The 20,495-nt window shown below is 37.4% G+C and overlaps 1 protein-coding gene across 2 annotated transcripts in view; it reads left to right on the top strand.

Moving 5' to 3' along the window:
- Positions 1 to 20,495, top strand: part of CDH8 (cadherin 8) — a 137,211-nt gene that overhangs the window by 43,201 nt on the left and 73,515 nt on the right. For both annotated transcript variants that reach the window (XM_055819041.1, XM_055819042.1), the window contains exon 3: positions 12,880 to 12,999. In XM_055819041.1, the coding sequence (XP_055675016.1) occupies positions 12,880 to 12,999 (120 nt within the window). The remainder of the gene's footprint in view (positions 1 to 12,879; positions 13,000 to 20,495) is intronic.

Here is a 20,495-nt window from a genome sequence, read left to right as displayed (position 1 = left end):
CACTTTTCAGCTGTCTTTACAGAACGCACACCCACACACATACTGAGTGGTGTTGTATCGACACTGTGTGCAGAGTTATTTTAAAATAAATTATTTCTCTCTTTGACGAGAGGAGCACATTCCAGAAAAAGTTTTGAGAACTAAATTGAATTTTCCCTTTTTTCATCCTTGTATTCCTTTCTTTTTTTTACACATTTCCTATATAATGTACTGTAGTAAACCCTGTTCCCCAACTCCAAAATGATGAATTTAGTTGTAAAAGCTAATAATGTATATGGAGAATATGCTCTTTGCTGAAACTTAGTGCTTTAATTGTTTAATTCTGATATTAATTTGCTTGAGGGATTAAAGATCAAAAAATGAAATCTGTACAATAATTTTATTGTGACAGTATTGCATGTCACAAATAGGAAATAATTTCATTTGTCTGTACATCTTGCTTAATCACTTTTAGATGTACAGGGATGCACTGGTAATGAAACCCAGTTGAAACCTTTTAAAAAGAGATTCACCTAAGCTTCTGGGTGGAAGAACCCCATGACTTCCCCCCTGCCCCCATTTGTCTGAGATGTGTATATATGCCTGCAATGAAGGTAGCTTATTATGTAAATGAATGAGTTATCTTAGAAGATCCATAAGGGTAATTGTAGCTGGATCTGTAGCTTATTTAAAGAAAAGAAAAAAACAGAGAGAAAAAAAAAGAAAAAAGTTTTTGGTTTTTTTTTTTTTTAAAAAAGAGAGACACTACACCCAAGTATGTTCTATTTCTGTGTTGCCTTCTTAGCTGTGCACAGATGTATGACTTCCCTGAAAGCGTGCTGCAGAGGTGATGATGGAAACAAAAGCGGATACTTTTTCCCAACAGTATAGCAGGATCTTTTTTTCAGGGGTGGGATGAGGAGTGAAATTTCTTGATTTTTTTCTTAGTGAAGGCAAGAGTGTTTAGACAGCTAGTGTCATGTTGAAAGACAGAAGATGACAGAAGTAGAGTGACAAACGTGTTGGTGAAATAAAAAAGGACACAGATGGAAAAAGAACAAAAGCCATAAGGGAAGAGAATTATTTCATAGTTTGCCTGAATTAAGGTAAACAGACAAACTTTAATAACCTCCAAATATTAAGTCCCCTGACAGTCATAAAAAAAAAACCATCTTGAAATACATGCAGTGGAATCCAGTCTGCCATTACTCTAGAAATGCTTTTGCCTTTAACACTAGAAAAAATTAACAGTGTGAGAAAGATTAGAATATTTTTGTCCCTAAATGTTTCCATGAAAACTATTTAGTGGGGGAAAAGGTCTTTATTGGAAAAGGCTTAGGGTTTCATGCAAGTCAGAATATCAATTTCCAATTTTGGCACAAGCACATCTACTTAGCAATGTTTTCCTTTGGATCGAAGTTTACCCTTGGTTACACTACTGTAAATAAGAAATAATTCAATCTTTTTTTTTATTTTTTCTTCAAAAGCAAACTGGAATTATTTAGTGTATCTATTTATAGTAGAAGCGCACTGTATAAGGTCTAGCTTTTCTTTCCAGTTCTCCTAAAGATATTACTCCTCTTCCAGTTACAAATTGTTTGGAAAAGAACAAAATCTGTTGAATACGAAATCGACATGCAACACCTGATATGAATAGTGATAAAATAACTAGATAAATTAGAAAGATGCAAGAAAAACCCCACCTGAAATGTTATCAAGATCAACCACACTGTCTTACTGGTTTGTTGGGGGTTTTTTTCCCCTCTGTATTCATTGATTTTTTAAGGCACTGAGCATGACTGTTAAATCAATGATAGTTTGTCACAAAATTGTAGAGTAAAAGGACTATATTACTGGGGTCAGCTACAAATTAGCCCAAAGGGTAAATGCAAAGGGAGTGCAAAAGCTAAGGAAAAAAACCAGCAGATGTTTTAAAATATGGCAACAGCTGTTAGAAAATGTATATCTTCATGTTTTCTTGTTCCTTTACTTAGTCATCTTGTGCATAATCAAATTCACTAGCTGTGGTACTGAAGAACATTTTACATGAAAGATATATTTAGTGAGCGTACATGTCTTTAAAATCTTCTGTACATTCTGTGTGGCTGAGACAGGGTTCCAAAAGCAGAGTCATAAGTAACCTTCAGTAATTGGTTAGGATATTGATTAGGAAAACCAAGACAGTATTCTCCCTAATTTTACTTGTTATTGAGCCTTGAATAAACATTTCTGAGTATGTTGGTGGGTTTTTTTGTTGGGGTTTTTTGTTTGTTTTTTGGTTTTTGGGAATTTTTTGTACTTTCCATTTCTCACGAGGTCTGTTTGAAAATGTCATTATCTTTTTACATTGTTCGTAAATGACCATGATGAGTTCAAGGACCACAGATGAAGTTACAATATTGCTTTTTAGGGGTTTATAGTCTGACCCTTTAGTTGCACTGACCTATATTGTCCTGAATGTATTAAATTAGTTCATTGACTTTACACAAAATTGCTAAAATCACTGGGATTGCTCAAAATACTTCGTACTAGTGGCAACAAGTATGTGAACATTCAAGTTCTGAAGATACTACCTGGTTCTTAGAAATAAGCTCTAAACTACCTGTGCAAAGTGTGGAGCTGTTAATGTGCAGTGGTTTCTTAGACAAAAACTGCCTTTTTTCCCTCTCCATTAACTGGCAGCAATTTGTTACAATTTTTCCATTTTTTGCACACATTCATTCCCTTTGCACAAAGGAATGTTTTGCAAATGACGCATAGTGAAGTGACATCAGGAAAAAGCTAATTTGGACCAGAGTTGAAGTCCTAGCTCCTTTACATCTTCCTGTGATGTTCCTGTTTCACAGGATGAGGACGAACAGACAGACATAGACACATGTTGACCATATGAGGGCAGAGCAAAGAAAATTTTGGCATTTAGGTGCTTGCTTCTCTAGTCCTAAGCAATCTACAAGAATCTGTCCTACTGTTATTTTTCCAGGTGATTCTTTTCTCATAGTCACAGCTATATATTGTTCTTGTTGCAGATATTCTGCTTCTGAAGTTCTTTGTGGTTCTTTTCATTTATACACTTCACACAGTCATATTTCTGTTCGGTGAATATATGCAAATAAGTCTTTGACTCAGGTTTCTGCTACATGCTCTTTTGGTTGCCACTTTAAATCTACTCTTAACAAGCATTTCTCACAGTTTTTCCAAATTTCACATTTTATAGAAAAGAATGTTCAAAACTGTGGTAGTTTTGTTTTGTTGGCTTTGAAAGCATGCATTTTGTTTCTCCAAACAACTATGCTTGTGACATAAGCCCATTTGCTGGCCAGTGGATGATTTCCTAAGTGGCAAACAGATGAGAGAGAGCCGACTAGTACAGATTTCTGCCAGACTTAGGCTCTGTGAAATACCACAGAATTGGACTGGAATGTATTCTCTCTTTTTTTTTTAGTTATAGGAAACATAGACAAATTCTAACCATGAGTTAGAAAGTTCTAGGTCAAAAAATTAAATTGTGTGGTATTTTTTTTCATAGCAACTTTGATTACTATAACTTACATCACTCTGCTAACACAAAAGATTTAGCTTTAGAATGCTGGAGACCAATAGTCCTCAAACTCTGTTAATTGAGATAGCCTGTGTTAGGCGTCTCTTTGACAGACACACTTGACATTTGGGAAAATGAGATTCAGACGCAATTCAGAACCCATTATTTTATTTTATTTTTTTCCTGGCATTGGTCATTCCCCACCCTGCCCTGAGTTGGTTCCCCTGTCTTTGTATGCTGCTGAATCTGCAGCACTTGAGGTTGCTTTGTGAATACAGAGCAGCAATTGCCTGTGGAGCTGATGTCAATACAGCTTTCTCATGAATCAGCCAGGAGAGGACTGCTGGCCAGCTGATTCAACTGTACCCGCTCCCTGGGGCCCTCATGGTCTGTGCTGCCATATGCTTGCTCCGCAGTGGCCTAAGGGGGCAATATTTCAAAGTCTGCTTTTGTAACCTGGATTACAGTTACTGGCACTGTAGGCTTCGCTCTACCAAATAAAGCAAGCAGGGCATCAAAGCTGCAAGATTATACCAGCCGTTTTCTGTTTTCATGATAGAAAGGTATAAATGAAAGGATTTCTGCAGTAAACAGCCAGGGCTATTTTATTATTTATTTATACTTGTATACAGTACACCTGAGCATAACCTGAAACTTCCATCGAAATCAACAAGCCTTACCGTACTACCCCCCCGCCTCCCCCTTGGTAACGTAGTGTACAGTGATCATCCAATTTCACTGTCTTTGCCTGGGGACCTCGCAGAATGAATGCTGATGAAATAGTCAATTGATTAGAGACAAGCAGTCTTTCAAAAAGTCCTGAACAAAAGAATAGTTATTTCCCACATCTCTTGCAAATATCAATTAATATTCTATAGTGTGGGTGATACCTAAAGGGAGAATAATAATAAAACAATTAAAAAAATGAAAAGAAAACATTATTCTTTAAGCCAAACATAAAATATATTTTACCCTTCTACTGTTGCCTGTGATGTTACATACTTTATTCTAATCCTAACAAACAGCCACCCAGGGGAATTTATAAAGGAGTATCTGCGGGCTCTCTAATGGCAGCATCTTATAAGTTGTACCAAGAAAGGCTGCTAACCTTAAAACTGAAAAGGCAGTGTCCTTTCTTATTAAAGTCACACAGGCTAAATCCAAGCAGTAGGTGAAATCAGCAAGGATAATTGCCAAAGAGTTATCTATATCACTAGATTGAATATACATTTCTGATGTTAAACATTTTTATTTCCAAAAGTTCATGTTATAAAGGCAGCATCAGAGTTCTAAAATGATTAATCTGTGCACAAATTTTGTAAAATACACAGTTTATTAGACTTCACAACCATGCTTCCTACAGTCCTCATTATACAGCTGTAAAATGCTGAAGGCTGCCAGCTTGCTCCGTTGTCTGTGGGCTGTACAGAAGGCTTTCTTCTCCTATGCATAGCAAGCACCTTTCATACTTCTGCAGTTACACATTTGCATATAATATATTTTTCCCTTTTCCCTCACATGATGAAAAGTCCTTAAAATGACACATGAGCAATCTAAAAGCATCATTGTGTTATATGTGGTAGGATATTCAGTTGCTCAGAGATTTTGACTCATACACATACTGCATGCTAACATTTTTTCAAGGTTTCATTAACTTTCTAAACTACTCTAAAAATTGCATTAAGTAATATGTAACATTTGGAAGAAATAACTCGGATTTTTGTTCTGCTTATGGAGCTAAACCTGACTCAGTATATCAGAAGTACATGAAAAAAGTATTTTCCTGCTGGAAACAGGAAAGAGTTTCTTGCGGTTTTTTTGGCACAGTACTTCATAATTTATTGTAGTGGTTATTTCCTACTGTTGACCAAGCTGCTCCTGTTGGGTTCTTTCAGATCCCTTTATTAAGCCAGATTTTTCAGGTGTTAAAACTTTTGGGTTAGACTATCAATTGTATGGGGCACCATCTGCCATTTGCTGTAGGTCTGTAGAGTACTGGGTTCTCAAATTCTGTGTGTTTCAGTGACATCAACAGCGCAACTATATATATAAAACCAACTAGCAAAACAAACCAGTAATGCTTTGTTACTCTGCTTTTTAAGATCAGCTTTAAAAAACTGAATATGAAATGATTTGCAGTTTATTGCAGAAATTATATGTATTTGTCTAAATGAGTGTGTAAGTGCACATAGGTCTTTATATATATATATATATTTGGAAAATAATGTAAACAGAAACAAGAGTCTTGCAATACTTGTGCTTTTCCTATATGTCGATGTGCCAGCTTACATGCCTGAAGTTCCTGGAGGGTTAGTATTATAGATTGGTATGGCCTAATTTGAGTACATACGCATAAGACAGTAGTCATATGTTAAAACTTAGACATTTGCATTAGCTGGCTAATTTAATTTGGATTCCTCGCTGGTCGACCAAGAAAGCAGGTTCCCATGAAAGGACAATTCTGTTTTCCTCCCTTATACAGAGCAGAAAGCTAGTGCAGCTACGTATCTAATTTAGCCAGTTGAGACCAAAACTGAGTGGTATGAATAACCCTCTTTTCCTTCTTCCTTACCTTAATCATCATAAACAAGATCATGACAGCATCACAGTATTTCACTACTTAGAGTCAAACAAATTACAGCTGGGAAAGACAAATTACCCTATTAGTTAATCTTCCTGTCTTTCTAGGGTTTTCCCTTAGAATACATTATCTAGCATCCTGTGCAATAGAGTGAACTCTTCAGTGAGGAGGATTCTGTTATTTCCCTTGGGGAGCTATTCCTCCTTGTACAATTTCTCATTGTAAGGAAGCTTTTGCTGTTGTTTTTGTCTTTGCAGAAGATTAAATGAAGTCTCCTATCTATGTATTTATATGGTTCTCATCACCCACGTATCAGTATTACACCTGTAAAGTACACACATTTTCTTTCTCATTTTTCCCTCTAGGAGTGGCTGTATACAGAACTCTAGTATAAATACAGTAGAATACATTCTGGCCTTCCTGTGTCTCTAGCATGCCAAGCGTAAGCTGCCTATAGTTTCCTTTAGTGGATCCTTCTGGCCCATATCTCCACCCCTTACCGCTGCTTAGGATGTCATCTTTCACCTCCATTAATTTTTCATCACTGAAAGACGTCCGCTTACAAAGCAAATACTTACCTATTTTTCACATGCTTTCCTTTAAGTGTGGGAAGATCTGAAAAACCTACACAAGACTACTGTCATCTGTTCTCAAAGCAGTCCTTAAAACTCTTCCGTGATGCCTATGTGCTGTAGGTGCTGTGGGGAAGGTGTGCTAACCTGACAGCAGGTAGGTCAGGCCACAGCACCACTGCCTGCTGACAGCATGGCTTCCCAGGACGATTTACATCCTCTTGTCATCTCCCTGTCTCTCTTCAGTTGTCTGCCTGCATTTGTCTGCCCTGGTTCTTGCCTCTTGGAGTCTTTGGGGAGAGGACTTTCTTGACTTATGAGACCTGATCCACATATTTTGTTTTCAGAACTTTGGCAATAATGTAGCTGTTAATAATAACAAAAATATAGTCAAGTACTAGTGTAGAAGTTAGGAGTGAAATTATGTATGATCTGCAAAGAACGCTAAACTACTCGTATAACATACCCACATATATGCATCTGCATAGACACCAAGCTATGCAATTTAAAATGCCAATGATAATATTTTATGTGTGCATTTTACACATATTAGAAAGTCCTGAAGTGCATTACACAGATTTCTATTCCATATAAGATTTGTTTATTTGGTTAGTGAAATCTCTAATTCATAGATTTTTGGTTTAGAAATAGTCTCGTGTAGAATAATCTGAGATGATAAGGCTTAAAACTATGTTTTTGTATTTTAAAAATCAGCAACAATGAAAAACAAATAAGAATAAGTTCCTTAAGCTTTGAGGCAGTAATAATTTACATGTCAAGAAGTTATACAGGTTTTTATGAGATTATTGCAGTTTTATTCAATAAAAAATTGTTACCATGACAACAACTGTCATGCTACCTGTGAGATTATAGCAAAGAAGGACAGTGAAGAAAAGGCTTCATTTTGGAAAGAATGCTTATCTGACCTGCTGAATGCAAACAATGCTTTGCTGTGACCGCTACTGACTGCAGGGCTACTATCAGCCAAACTCAAAATCTAGCTGGAGATGTGAAGCACAGTGATTCTTTTAGAAAAACAAAACAGTTTGTAAATAATGGTAGATCTTTTTCATGCATATATACTCTTAATGCCCTGTCAGACTTGTTATCAGATCTTCTGAATGGAATGGAGATTTCAGCCTGTCAGGGTTTGGGAAGAGGAGGAAAGAGTGAGTGAGACCAAAAAGGGCATCAGAAAAGGAAAAAAAATGCTGAAGTCCCTGGGCAAATGAGAAAACATGGTCCCACTATATTGCATTATGGTCACATTTTTTTATTTTTACCAGCCATTACAATCTTTCAACAAAATGGTTGCTTCATTGAATATGGATTCATGTAAATTTCTGGCAACAGCTATGCGTTACCTCCTCTAGAACATACAAGTTTGGGGGGTTTATTGTTGAATTTTTGGTTGTTTTTTTCTTTCTTTTTTCCCAGAACACACATTTCACTGCCACACCAAAAAATTTGCTTCCCGACTCCCTGTGGCAGCATATGCATTTTTCTTTCTGACTAATGTGCAGAATTTGTACCCTGACTTGCACATAAAAACACAGCCAAAACAACAGAAGAGCACTAGCTGAGCACACACATCTTATTTTTATGATAGCTTTTAATCTCAGTTTGCCAGCAAATGCAGGCTTTCTTACCTAGCCATATAAAAATACTTTTATTGCTAATTGCTTCTCTGATTGCTAGCCTGTTGCAAAGAGAAACTATGAAACCTGACACTAAAACAATCAGCAATGGTTAGTGGTGAAATCACATTAGAAGTATTCATTAATTAAAATCTGTTGAATCTCTTCGCAGTCCGTGTTTAATCGCAGGGTCATTAGCATTGCAAAAGTGTACCTCCGAAAAAAATGCAACACGTTTTTTTAACAGAACATCTTAAAATTTGCCTCATCTATTGAAAAGATGGTTTTGTTTTACATAAGGAAATATTAGGAACATAAATTAAAAAAGAAACAGTGATTATGTTGTTGGGCCAGATTATATAAAACTGCTATATTATTGTAATTAGGACAACAGTGACTTGGACTATAATAGTGGCTTTCTTGTAAAAATGGCACCATTTCAAATTTATAGTCTCTAGCTAAATGAGTTTGTTGTAGCATTGACAAAGAAACAAACACAAGCCAAATGCAGTCAAAATTAAACACAAACAGAAACCTTAGCTGTTTTTTTGTTGGGTAGAACCCAGAATGTTGTTTCTCAAAAAGCATTTACTTAATAAATGCTCTTCCCTACATTCTTACTGTTTTTTCAACCAGTAATTTTATTTTTAAAACTTTAAACACATTATGCATGTAAAAATATTTATGTACACGCGGTTTATAACTGCAGAGTCTGTAGTGGAGTAAAATCCTGCTTAAATATCAATAATTCAAAGCTCTAGACCAAAGCATAGAGAGTTCTGCTGTGTTCGGGAGATTGTCTAAGTATCAGCCATGGTGGCTCTGAGTTCCTTTTTTCTGCATTATTTTTCACCCTTAGTTCTCCAGATCTCCAAAGCTTAGGTGGATAGGGTTCTATCACTTGTGGGAGTGGGATGGGTTGCCACTTCTTCTGGACCGTTACCTTCTTGCAGGGGAACCAGAGCAGCAATGCCATACACAGCTGCAGAGGGGACAGTTTGCTCTCTGACATACTTCTTATTGCCAATGTGAACATATTAATGTGGCATGTTTCACACCTGCAGAAGATTTGATTCAAGGCGTAACACAAAAAAAAAAACCCAACAAATTAAAGGAGATAAAATTTAAACTATGTAAAAGCTTAACTAATTTCAATAGTAGAAGTAATTTATTTACTTTCTGTTTCATGATTGCTTGCATATTTCATAAATAATTTTCATCAATAAGGTTTTAGGGAGCAAATTGCTGAATTGTAGTGACCTCAGAATTGTGTATGACAGAAATGAAGTGCTAAGCGGCAGAGACTGGCAGTGTAAGAAATTGATTTCTAAGGGCTGGGAGAATATCTTATTTTTCTGTTCCCTTCATTAGTTTTATTATGTGAGATTATAGTCACGTAAGGGAAAAAAAAGAAGGGTATGTCACGTGCCTCCCCTGTTTTGTGTATATAAACAGTGAATGGGAATAGTAACTATTATGTCTGGTTTTTTAATGTATGTATAAATTTCAGATAAACTTGGGGCCTCAATAAGCAATTAAATTATTTTATGTCATAAGAAATAAATATTGAGAGCTGAGCATTAGGATTGGAAGCAATGTTAGACAGATTGCCTCTTTTTACTATGGTGTATTCAACTTCAGTATCTAATGAACACTTGGGATAAAGGATACTTTTATCAAAGAATCAACATACCCATTTAAGTTTTGAAAACTTGAAATAAATATAAAATTCTTCAAGAATTCTCAAGTGAAATAAGAAAACGATAGGCATTATATATCAAATCTTTCTAAACAAGCAATATAATTATTTCTGAAGTCCTTTGAAATGAGAGCCAGCTAGGCAAATCAAACACAATCTCAAAGAAGTCAACACTTCTTTAACTTATTTTTAAATAACTTCTTTATTTTCTTTTGTGTATGAATTATATCATGGAAACAAAATGAAACAGCCTAGATAAAATACTTTTACAGAAATTTTCACTGTTCTGTGATGAGCCTTATTTTATTGCAGCCCTGTCCTATTGTATGATATTCTGCACAAACCTCTTTTGTTTTGTAATCTTCTAAAAGAGAAGATTTATGATAGCATCCATGGAAACCTAGTACATCTCCTGCTATTGCAGTTTGAATCTAGCTGAAGAAAGCACTGTCCTCTACGTTCATATTTGTTATCATGCATGGGACAGCAGCTGTGAACTGCAGGGAATGTCCTGCTGGGGTGGTGGGGCGGTAGCCTGAATCCTGTGAGAGGGGAGGTACAGCTCGGCTAAGAGATTGCTTTCTGTAGGAACATCGTAACAGAGAACTTGTAACTGTTGTAAGTTACAGAAAGTGAGCCAAAAAACCTTAAATATGTGCGACAATTCTAACAGCTACTACTTTTTAGGCTTTGTAACTACTGTGGGCAAGCCACAAAAGGTCCTTTTGATCCTCTGCTCTTGCATCATCCAAATTCAAGCTTCCTGCATACTTACTTGTCATTGCTCCCTATTTTATTCACTGTAGCCTATGCCATGGCCTCTGAGTATGCCTCGTGGTTGCTTCCCTGTTACTGTTTTCATTCATCTCTGTGTGAAGGAGGTCATTCAGGATATCATCTATAGGTTGAGGCTGCTGTGCTAGCTACAGGGCTGGGGGCCACATTTGTGTCATCTATCCCCTTTATCATTTTCATTCAAAGCTACCAGGCATTGCCTATTAGTGTCTGGGTGTACAGCAAAATTTGGAATTGGTTAGACAACAAATTTCTGATGTTAATTCCTTACAAACCAACCATCAAGTTGAGGATAAAGTCTGTTTCTCATGCCCAGTGGCAGGTTAAAGGTTATTATATTGAATGTTAGGTATAAGATCACCTTTCAACATCAAAAACAGTTAAGCTTAAAAACATGAACAGTACATGCTTACAGAAACAGGTTAGCAAGCATCTGCCAAAGACATATGCAACATAATATTCATCAGCATTGGATTCCTTTTCCGTGTTGTATGCATCAGCTGCAGGCCACGTGGATTCTTCTGGACCCTGCCGAGCAGCAGGAGGGATGCTGGTGGGGCATTTTTCCTGCCAGATGAGGCCATGGTAGAGCCTGCATAACGGCCAGCTGATCTGCTTCCCTTCATTGATGTCACCCCCCTGTAAGAATAGATAAATTCACAGTGGTAGCCAAAATTAATTACCAGTACACGACATAGGCATTTTTTTCTCTAGTGACATGTGTTTCTGCAAGCTGTATTCCCTTCCCGGGGAATAATCCCATTATTCCCATGAACCAAACCTGCCACAACTTCAGGCACTGCAGAACTTCCACTCCATAAGTGAGGTTTCTCCATCCCTCTAGACAATCCAGCGTTTTGCTAGCCCTGTATCTTGCCCTGATGTTTGAAGTGGCCAGGTGGGAAAGGGTGAAATGGAAGCTGTTGAGTGATATGCACGTTATCTCTAAACATGCACACATTTTAAATAATTTATGTGTAGTGTAAAGAACAAAACTGCCCAAAGCTGTAGCAGCAATGTGCCCTACAGAGAAAGAACAGCAAGTGCAATGCAAGGACATGCCAAAGGGATCTCCTCTCCCTTTAGTTTATTGTTTCTGTCCTGAAGTGACATGTAATTTGGATTCAACAGCACACAAAGTATAAGAAAGAAGAGGAGGCTATTTTTATTAGCACACCCAGAAAGGGCGATATTTTGGTGAGTGCTATAATTCTTTTCCTTCCTGAACATAAGAAACATAATTCAGCCCTTAACCTCTCTCTTACTCTTGCTTTCTCTCCCTCATAGATATTGTCTTTATTGTTAGCCTAATTAATGTCATCATTATATTTTTAGGGGGAAAAAAAGTCTCTGTAGCAAGCTTAATGTAACTGACTGAGTTTCATTTGATTTTGCTTCTTACAGAAATGGCAAGTGCAATGTTGCCTAAGAAATAAAAAGGGCAATTTCTTTTTTTTTTTTTTTTCTTCTATTTTTTTAGTCAGAGTATGGGATTTATAACTCTGGCTAGACAATGGCCTCCTCAGTGGCAGAGACTCATTTCAGAGACAATAGATGTTGTCCTACCTCTGTCACTGTGGCCACATCAAACCATTATTATGGCTGCAAGCCAAGAGAAGAAGAAAGAAGCCTTTTTATTATTGCTTTTCTACGTGGTCTCTGTAACTTGTCAAGGTTCTTTCAAATGTGATTTTGCAAATCTTAAATGCAACATATTATATTGTATTATTAACCTTGTATTTTCGTATCCCTTTGATATGACTCCTTTGCAAATGCTTGAAGTCTACAGAGATTTATCAGGTAGCTTTAAATGCATTCTACAAAGAAACTTTAAATAATACAGCTACTAAAAAGGTGTGGGTTTTTTTAACCCAGACATTCACTCTACTGGCATATATCATCTTGAAAAACATTTCCTTTGTGTTCAACAAGTGATATTTTAAGTTGTTAATGTTTTGTATTCTTTTATTGTCATACAACTCACAAGGAAATTAATATTTGTTTCAAATTATTTTTTGAGTTATGCAAATTTCAAGTAAGTGTGTAAACATTAATTGTGTATATTTTTTTTAACTTAGGCACCTTTGTTACTAAAGTAACAGCTACAGATGCAGATGATCCAGTTTATGGAAACAGTGCCAAGCTGGTTTATAGCATTCTGGAAGGACAGCCTTACTTTTCTATTGAGCCACATACAGGTGGGTGACTCTGACCATGAATCCCTGGGTTATACTTACACGAGTGACTGTGCCTCTTACCTATTTCATATAATATACTTAAACAGGGAGCATAAGTAGATGTAAGAAGTAACCAAGTTATAACATGTGTCTCACTTGTATTCCATCAGAGTCTGATCATTGAAAAGACAAAGAAAAATCTGTATTAATGATAATTTAAGTAATGGTGATGCTAATATTACAGAAACTACTGAAGCAAAAGCAAAGGTAGCGAAAGTGCCATGTGGCTTGTGACTGATTAGGGACTGAAAGACTTGGCATGAGGGAATTAATGAGCATAACATGCTTTTCAATATGAGACTATGGTATTTCCAGTATTTTCCAAGTACAGTTTAGCTTGGGTATTTTTGTGAATATATTGTGTGTTTTCATTAAAAATGCTTTTTTCTTCCTTGATTGAGTGGATGAGGGAAAGAAAGAACACGATACTGAGTGTTGGTATGAAGTTTTATTAGTATGCATTTAGGATGACTTTATTTCTCAGTGGTTTTAAAGTCTTGAAAGTCATCTGAAAGAAATGCCAATAAATCCATTTCTTGTTCTTTTCTGTACATGTGTCGTACTTACAACAAATTCATTTAGTTGTGTCTGAGAAGTGGGTTTTTTTTTAAGTGATTTGATATTATTTCTTGTATTCTTTCACCTGCTACTAGAAGCTGGTTTTAATCACTGTGAGTCAAGCAGCTGTGATCTTCTAAGGAGAAGAAAACTATAACTAATTTTAAAACATAAAAAACACACCTGAACATATATGACCACAAAGGAGTAAAGCAGGAGAACAAATTCTTGTCCTCGTGCAGATTAACAGAATTATTAAATAAATGTTAGGAGAAATTATTAAAGGATGCTTTTGGTAGATCAAGTGTGCTAAATTTTCTTACCAATATTAAACAGAGTACTCTTAGACTCTTTGAAGTCCAGAAGTTCTGTAACTCTTTCTGGTGAGATTGTATGGGAAAAATTATTTCCCTTTCCTAGAAGTGTCCGGATTTGCAGGGACTTTAGGTAACAGTGTAAGTCAACAAATTTTAATAGATTAATGGATTAATCCTGTAAAGTATTTTCTTCTGATAGAAAGACAGCTATCCTAAATGTGTAAACGATCTCTAGAATGTGATTCAGTATTTTATTTTATGCTGCTTGTAAAACAGAATTTTGCAAAGAATAATTCTGCACAGTACAATGGAAAAACAGTATCTTCTTTCAAAAATAAGTATGTCAAGAGTGTTATTAATGAAGCACCTTAGTTCGTGCTGGCTGATTTGTCACAAGTCATGTGAAAATAAAACTCTGAATAGACCCCTGACAATCAAGTATCAGAATATATGATTTGATTTTCTTTAATATTGCAAATTATTGCATGAAATAATGACTTGAGTTAGCTGTCTCAATTAGAGGGGGATTAGCTGAAGGCTCTTTTTCACTACCAGGGGCAGTTAGTGCTTTAGCATGGGAACACATCAGCTTTCACAGAGGAGCTGAATCTACACAGATTTTTCACTACCAGGGGCAGTTAGTGCTTTAGCATGGGAACACATCAGCTTTCACAGAGGAGCTGAATCTACACAGATTTTTCACTTCTTTCACACAAAAACAGCTTAAAAAATATTTCAAATGTAAAAAAAAAAAAAGTTTCATTTTACTCAGGTTTATTATTTGTATTGCATTAACACCTTATGCTTAATCCACTGGAGTAACTATTCATCACCTAGGAAAGTGATTTCCATCATCATGAAAGCCAGAAAAAACTCCAAAGTTTTTTGGTGAACCCAAAAATCCTGATTTTTCTCGTGTTTGACTAGCATTAAATTCCCTCTCTACCTTCATTTCCAGTTACAAATATTCCTTTGAGTAGCAGTTCAGTTACCTTGAAAGTTATGATGGTTTCTAACAGAAATTTAATCATAAAGAATGCAACTGTGGCTTTGCCAGCGTCCCTGAGTAAGTGGCTTCATATTGTGGAGCTACTTCTGAATGAGTCAGCGGTTTCACATTCCCCATTTTTCTAGAGGTATGAAGGACATCGATTTGGTTCTTCTCTAAGTCATTGCAACTGGATGAGTTTAAGTACTGAGGCCATCCTCTGTTTCTTCGCCATCTTTTTGTAATGGCCTTCATCTGTAGTGTAAATACCATAGTACTCTTACAGCCACCCAGAAATAGTGTGTTGCCTCCCGAGTATGCAGTCATTCCTATGATATTAGACAGACCTATCCATTGCTTGTAGTGTTTTAAAATTTGCAGAAGTTGTTCTTTTGCCTCAGATGTGTCTTCCTTCACTTAGAGAAATCTTCTTCGTACTAAATGTTCGGTTGTGTAGAGCCCTGCAGCATACATTTGTTTAGGATATGTAAACAATAAATATACATAGAAGTGTAGTCATTAAGCAAACCAGATGCAGGTAGTCATGTAGAAACTGCAGCTGCATATTATACAGGGTGAAAAAGATCGCTCTAAACCCAGCAGCCTTGTAGTTGTTCTTCAAAAAAGGAGTGTTGATTTCAAAAAACGTAAGGAACTATGCAGCATATTTCCTTCGTAATACCAGAATTTTGGAGCAGGGGTGTAATAACGTTTATTACATACCAGACAGAGGTTTATGGGTTGTTACACACAGTCTCAAAACACCAATAGTATTATGCTAAGATAGCTACAATTTTGCAGTAGCTTGTGGCACTGTATGTTTTACCTTTTAGAGGTAGTGATGCATAAAACATGCACACTAGTTTAGCTGCTATACAGTTTGGATACTAGTGCTGTTACTGTGGGCAGATACGGTGGACATTTTTACAAGAAAATGTCCAAAGCAAATAGAAAGTATGTAGATGTTTGATTGTTTCTCTATGTTTATCCAACTTTAGCAATGTGAACCATCACAACTCTTAGTAACTAGGCTGGGAAAGCACATTATCTTACACATCCAGCAGTCTTCATGTGGGATGGATACTCTTATGACACTGTACAGATTAAAGCAGCACAGCAAGGTATAGCAGCGTGTTATCCAAAAGAAATCAAAACTGAAGATGATCCTCCAAGTGTGGAAGATATTTTAGGGTTTGGAGTATATTTGCAGTTTGGGGTGTTTTGTTAGATTTGGGTTGGTTTTTTTTTTGGGGGGTGGGTTTTTTGGGTTTTTTTTTTTTGGTAAGGGAAGGGGGAGAGATGTGGATGTGTGTACAGCTACATTTTCTATGTGATTACATTTCGTTAGTGTCTCTGCTAAGTTGAAAACCTTTCTAATTCACTTGAAACGTCATTGTTTCTGAATGCAGATATTGTGTCTACAATTGTGTCTTTCCCCAAATGGAATCAACTGTTTTAAGAGCTGGACTGTGTTGAACCGATCCACTTCTGAATGTAAACATTTTAGGAAGGAGCAGCCCCCTCCACCATCACAGACTAGGAGCTGACCTGCTGGGGGGCAGCTCTGCGGAGAGGGACCTGGGACTGCTGGGGGACAGCAAGTTGCCCGTGGGCCAGCAGTGTGCCTGGGTGGCCAAGGAGGCCAGTGGGATCCTGGGGTGCATGAGGGGAACCGTGGCCAGCAGGTGCAGGGAGGTGATCCTGCCCCTCTGCTCTGCCCTGGTGAGGCTGCACCTGGAGCGCTGTGTCCAGTGCTGGGCTCCCCAGTTCAAGGGGGACAGGGAACTACTGGGGAGGAGCCACTGGAGGCTACGAAGGTGATGAGGGGACTGGAGCATCTCCCTAATGAGGAAAGGCTGGGAGAGCTGGGCCTGTTCAGCCTGGAGAAGACTGAGAGCAGGTCTTACCAATGCATGCAGAGAATGGGGCCAGGCTCTTGTCAGTGGTACCCAGTGGCAGGACAAGGGGCAACGGGCACAAACTGCACCACGGGAAGTTCCAGCTGAACATGAGGAAGAACTTCTTTACCCTGAGGGTGACAGAGCCCTGGCACAGGCTGCCCAGGGAGGCTGTGGGGTCTCCTTCTCTGGAGACATTCAAAACCCGCCTGGACACAACTCTGTGCAGCCTGCTGTAGGTGACCCTGCTTTAGCAGGGGGTTGGGCTGGATGATCTCCAGAGGTGCCTTCCAACCCTGACCGTTCTGTGTGATTCCGTGATTTTATGTCATTCATGGGAGTGTATCGAATGTTATCAAAAGTATAGTTACTTAGAGCTCATCTAGTTACTATTTTTCTAGGTGCCTGGCCTTTCATTAGCTTTGTCTATTAGGAGTTAAGATCAGATTTGGATCTGTGCAGGTGCCAGCACCAGGGCAGCCATGGATAAGCTGTACTGACTATAACTTTTCATTTCCTGGCTCAGACTAAAGATTGTCTGACCTTGCTGCTTAGTTTTAATGGTATGCTGAGAGCTCACCATCAGGAATAAGCCCAATCATGCCTCCCAGTTCCTCTTTTTTTCTGTAGTACTCTGAATAAACAGAGGGAGCAAAGGTGTAGGATATGGCTTCGCTCCTGTGGTAGAAAGAGTTGCTACACCTGAGGGTAAATGTGAGGAAAGCAGTTGCTTACATTCTGCTTTTTTGTTCCTACCTATTTGACATTAACTATGTGTAGTCCTTATCTGAATCACAGTCTTGGTTGAAACTCTGACTTTACTCTCAATCTCCTTGCTGAAACAATTCTATAATACTGGGTGCACAGAGGCAAGTATTGGTAAGTGACCCATAAAACAATAATTTTCCATTACCTTAGATGAAAAATGCATATACTTCTGTAATTCCAGTACGCAAGTTCTTCTGTGTGTGTTATAGATACATGAAAGAAGGTAATTCAGAAGTTATTTTTCATTCAGTGCTCTGAATTGACTTAGGGTAAATGCTTTTTTGATGGCTTGTTCTGAATAATTTTCACTTTTTGTAGATGAATTTTCATATAGCTTCGGGTTTTGTTGGATAGAGAGTAAATATAAATAATACATTACAAAGATACAGATTCAGGTTTTTTTCTACAAGACACTAAACTTACAACATGATGAGATCAGATTAGTAACGAAACTCATGGTGAACTAAAATGTATTCCATAAATCATTATAGTTACATCTGACTAACTGAAGTCACATACCCTGACTAGTGTGTGTTATTTGTAAAGGCTTTATATGTTGTATATATTGTATGTATTCTCTTATAATCTAAATAATGACAACCACAATGCTGGGGAATGGGGTTCCTTAAGACTTCTAGAAGTAGCTAAAGTGCACTTCTTGCTTTTAAGTTTTTCAAGATCTAATATAGATCATGACTCTCAGTTTAAAAATGAATTTATCATAATGGAACATAATATAAAGTGACATGGTGTTCTACAATATAGGAATGGCAAAGAAAATACATTGTCAGCTGTTTCTGACTTATTTACGTTTCACATGAACATAAATAATGTCAATCCTACACATACTTGAAACATAGTTATATGAAGAAGGCAAATTACGCCAAATGCCCTACTGCACTGAAAAACACATTGCATTATTCAAGCAAAAACATTTACTATATATGAAAAAGAATAGATTTTAAATGCTGCCATCTTGGATATAGTCATTTGGTACGAAGCCAAAGTTCAAGTTAGTACAGCTTGGAACAGGAGACCTAGAAAATAAAAACTCTCCTAATAGAATGTGGATATTTCTTTGGAGAATGAATATTATTTTTTTTTCTTTCACACCCCCCCACCCACCCCCCCACCCACCCATCCCATATACCTAGCTTTTACTTTCAGGTGAAAGTGCATATGCTTTAATCAACAGAGCTATTAATGATTTAGTATATGGTCCTCTCTGGACCACAGTGTTGAACCTGTGGTTCTGAAATCAGAACATAAATAAGTAGGCCTAGGTGGAATGAGAACAGCATTCAGCAGAAGTCAGGTCTGAATCTTTTCTTTTAATTCACTTCCTTTATTATCTTCCTTCATCTATACCTTGACATACAGTCCAGCAAAATAAAAACAAGTAAGGTAGCAAGAGGATATATGACAGCAACTTCCGAGTTACACCTATTTTTGTGATGTTTCAGACTATTTCTTCCATCTGGTTGTTAATGTCCAGTTTATTAGTAGTGGTACATATCAATGATAGCACAAGCTGCCCTCAAAATACTGCATGTAGTATTCATGAGACCCCTCATCATAAGAAAGACTGCTGAAATACTGAAGAAAGTTCAAAGCAGGGTAGCTAAGGTGAGAGAATATTACTTATAATGGAAGTTTGATTGAACTTAATTTGTTTAAACTGGATTAAGAGGTGATTAAAGCAGGGTATGAAATCACTGCACAAATATTTGAGAAGTGTTAACAAGAGAGGCACAGGGACTATTTCTGTAATTACTCATGGTAAAATGACTAAGTAGCGTTTTCAAACTAGAGAGAGACGGGAAAACAGTTTTGATAGAGGAAGTAATCTGGAACTGTAAGGGGGAAGTAATGAGATGCTAGGAACAGAACGAACTTGTGTTCAACAGAGCCTTTCTAAACGGTTCCGTTTCTAAACAGTTTAGATTTAAACCCTCATGGGATTAGTGTGGAGAAAGAACTTGTTTGACTAATGTCCGAGCCTGGATTGAGCTGCTGCTTTCTAGCTCATTTTATGTACTAGTTCTGCTGTGATATCCTTGCTAACTACTACAGATTTAAAGTTAACTAAATTTTAAATGAAATAATTTTAAGAGGCGTGAACTGGGATGGGTAGATGTCTTAGCAAGTGATGTGTAGGAGCCCGTTTCCTAGAGAAGGCAGGTGTGTGCAGCAGCATGCAGAAAGTAGGTCTGTGCAGCCCAGACAGCAACATCCCAAGAAGCAGGATCGGCTCCAGCACATGCAAGGATTTGTGGAGTTTACCCTGATTTCTGGAGTTTACACATGGACACTTCCACTACAGCACCCTCAGATCTGTCTTGACAGCACTGCGTGCACTTAGGCTCAATGCTGAAAATACAATATGTTTTCAAACTAGTATAAGCCTTTTCTTGTCATTCTGTACCAAGTATACTGTGCAACCTAAGGAGTTGTGTAAAGGTGTTTGTACAGAGATTTTTTGGTGATTCTGAGAGTTGTCTTGGTGACAGCCCATTAAGAGAGTGAGTTGTACTGGCAAACCGCTAGCACAGCAGACCTGAAGTTCAGTCCTACAGTGCCTGCTTTTTATTTAGAAATATAAAGTGCAACTGTTATGGATAAGGTATGTAGGGTTGGGTCCTTCAGGAACAGTAAGAGCTGTCTTTTCTGTTTAATAAGGAAGTTTAAAATCACTGCAGAGACATTTGAAAACAGTTATGATGTTCTGTGTAAGGCAAAGATGAGTGGCTTAAGATCAAGAGAGACTGGCATTTGAAAAAAGTGATTTCTGCTTCTAGAGTTTATCTAATAATAGTGATAACAAAAAAGCTGATATCACACATACTTCTTGCAGTTCAGAGCAATACCGCTAATGTTTTGGAAAGCTAGTGAGATAGTTCGGACTTAACCATTTTACTCATGCTGGGT

Source organism: Falco peregrinus, chromosome 14 (assembly GCF_023634155.1).
Source record: "Falco peregrinus isolate bFalPer1 chromosome 14, bFalPer1.pri, whole genome shotgun sequence".
Taxonomy (NCBI): Eukaryota; Metazoa; Chordata; class Aves; order Falconiformes; family Falconidae; genus Falco; species Falco peregrinus.
Note: the sequence above shows the minus strand (reverse complement) of the source record. Positions and strands in the feature narration are given on the sequence as shown.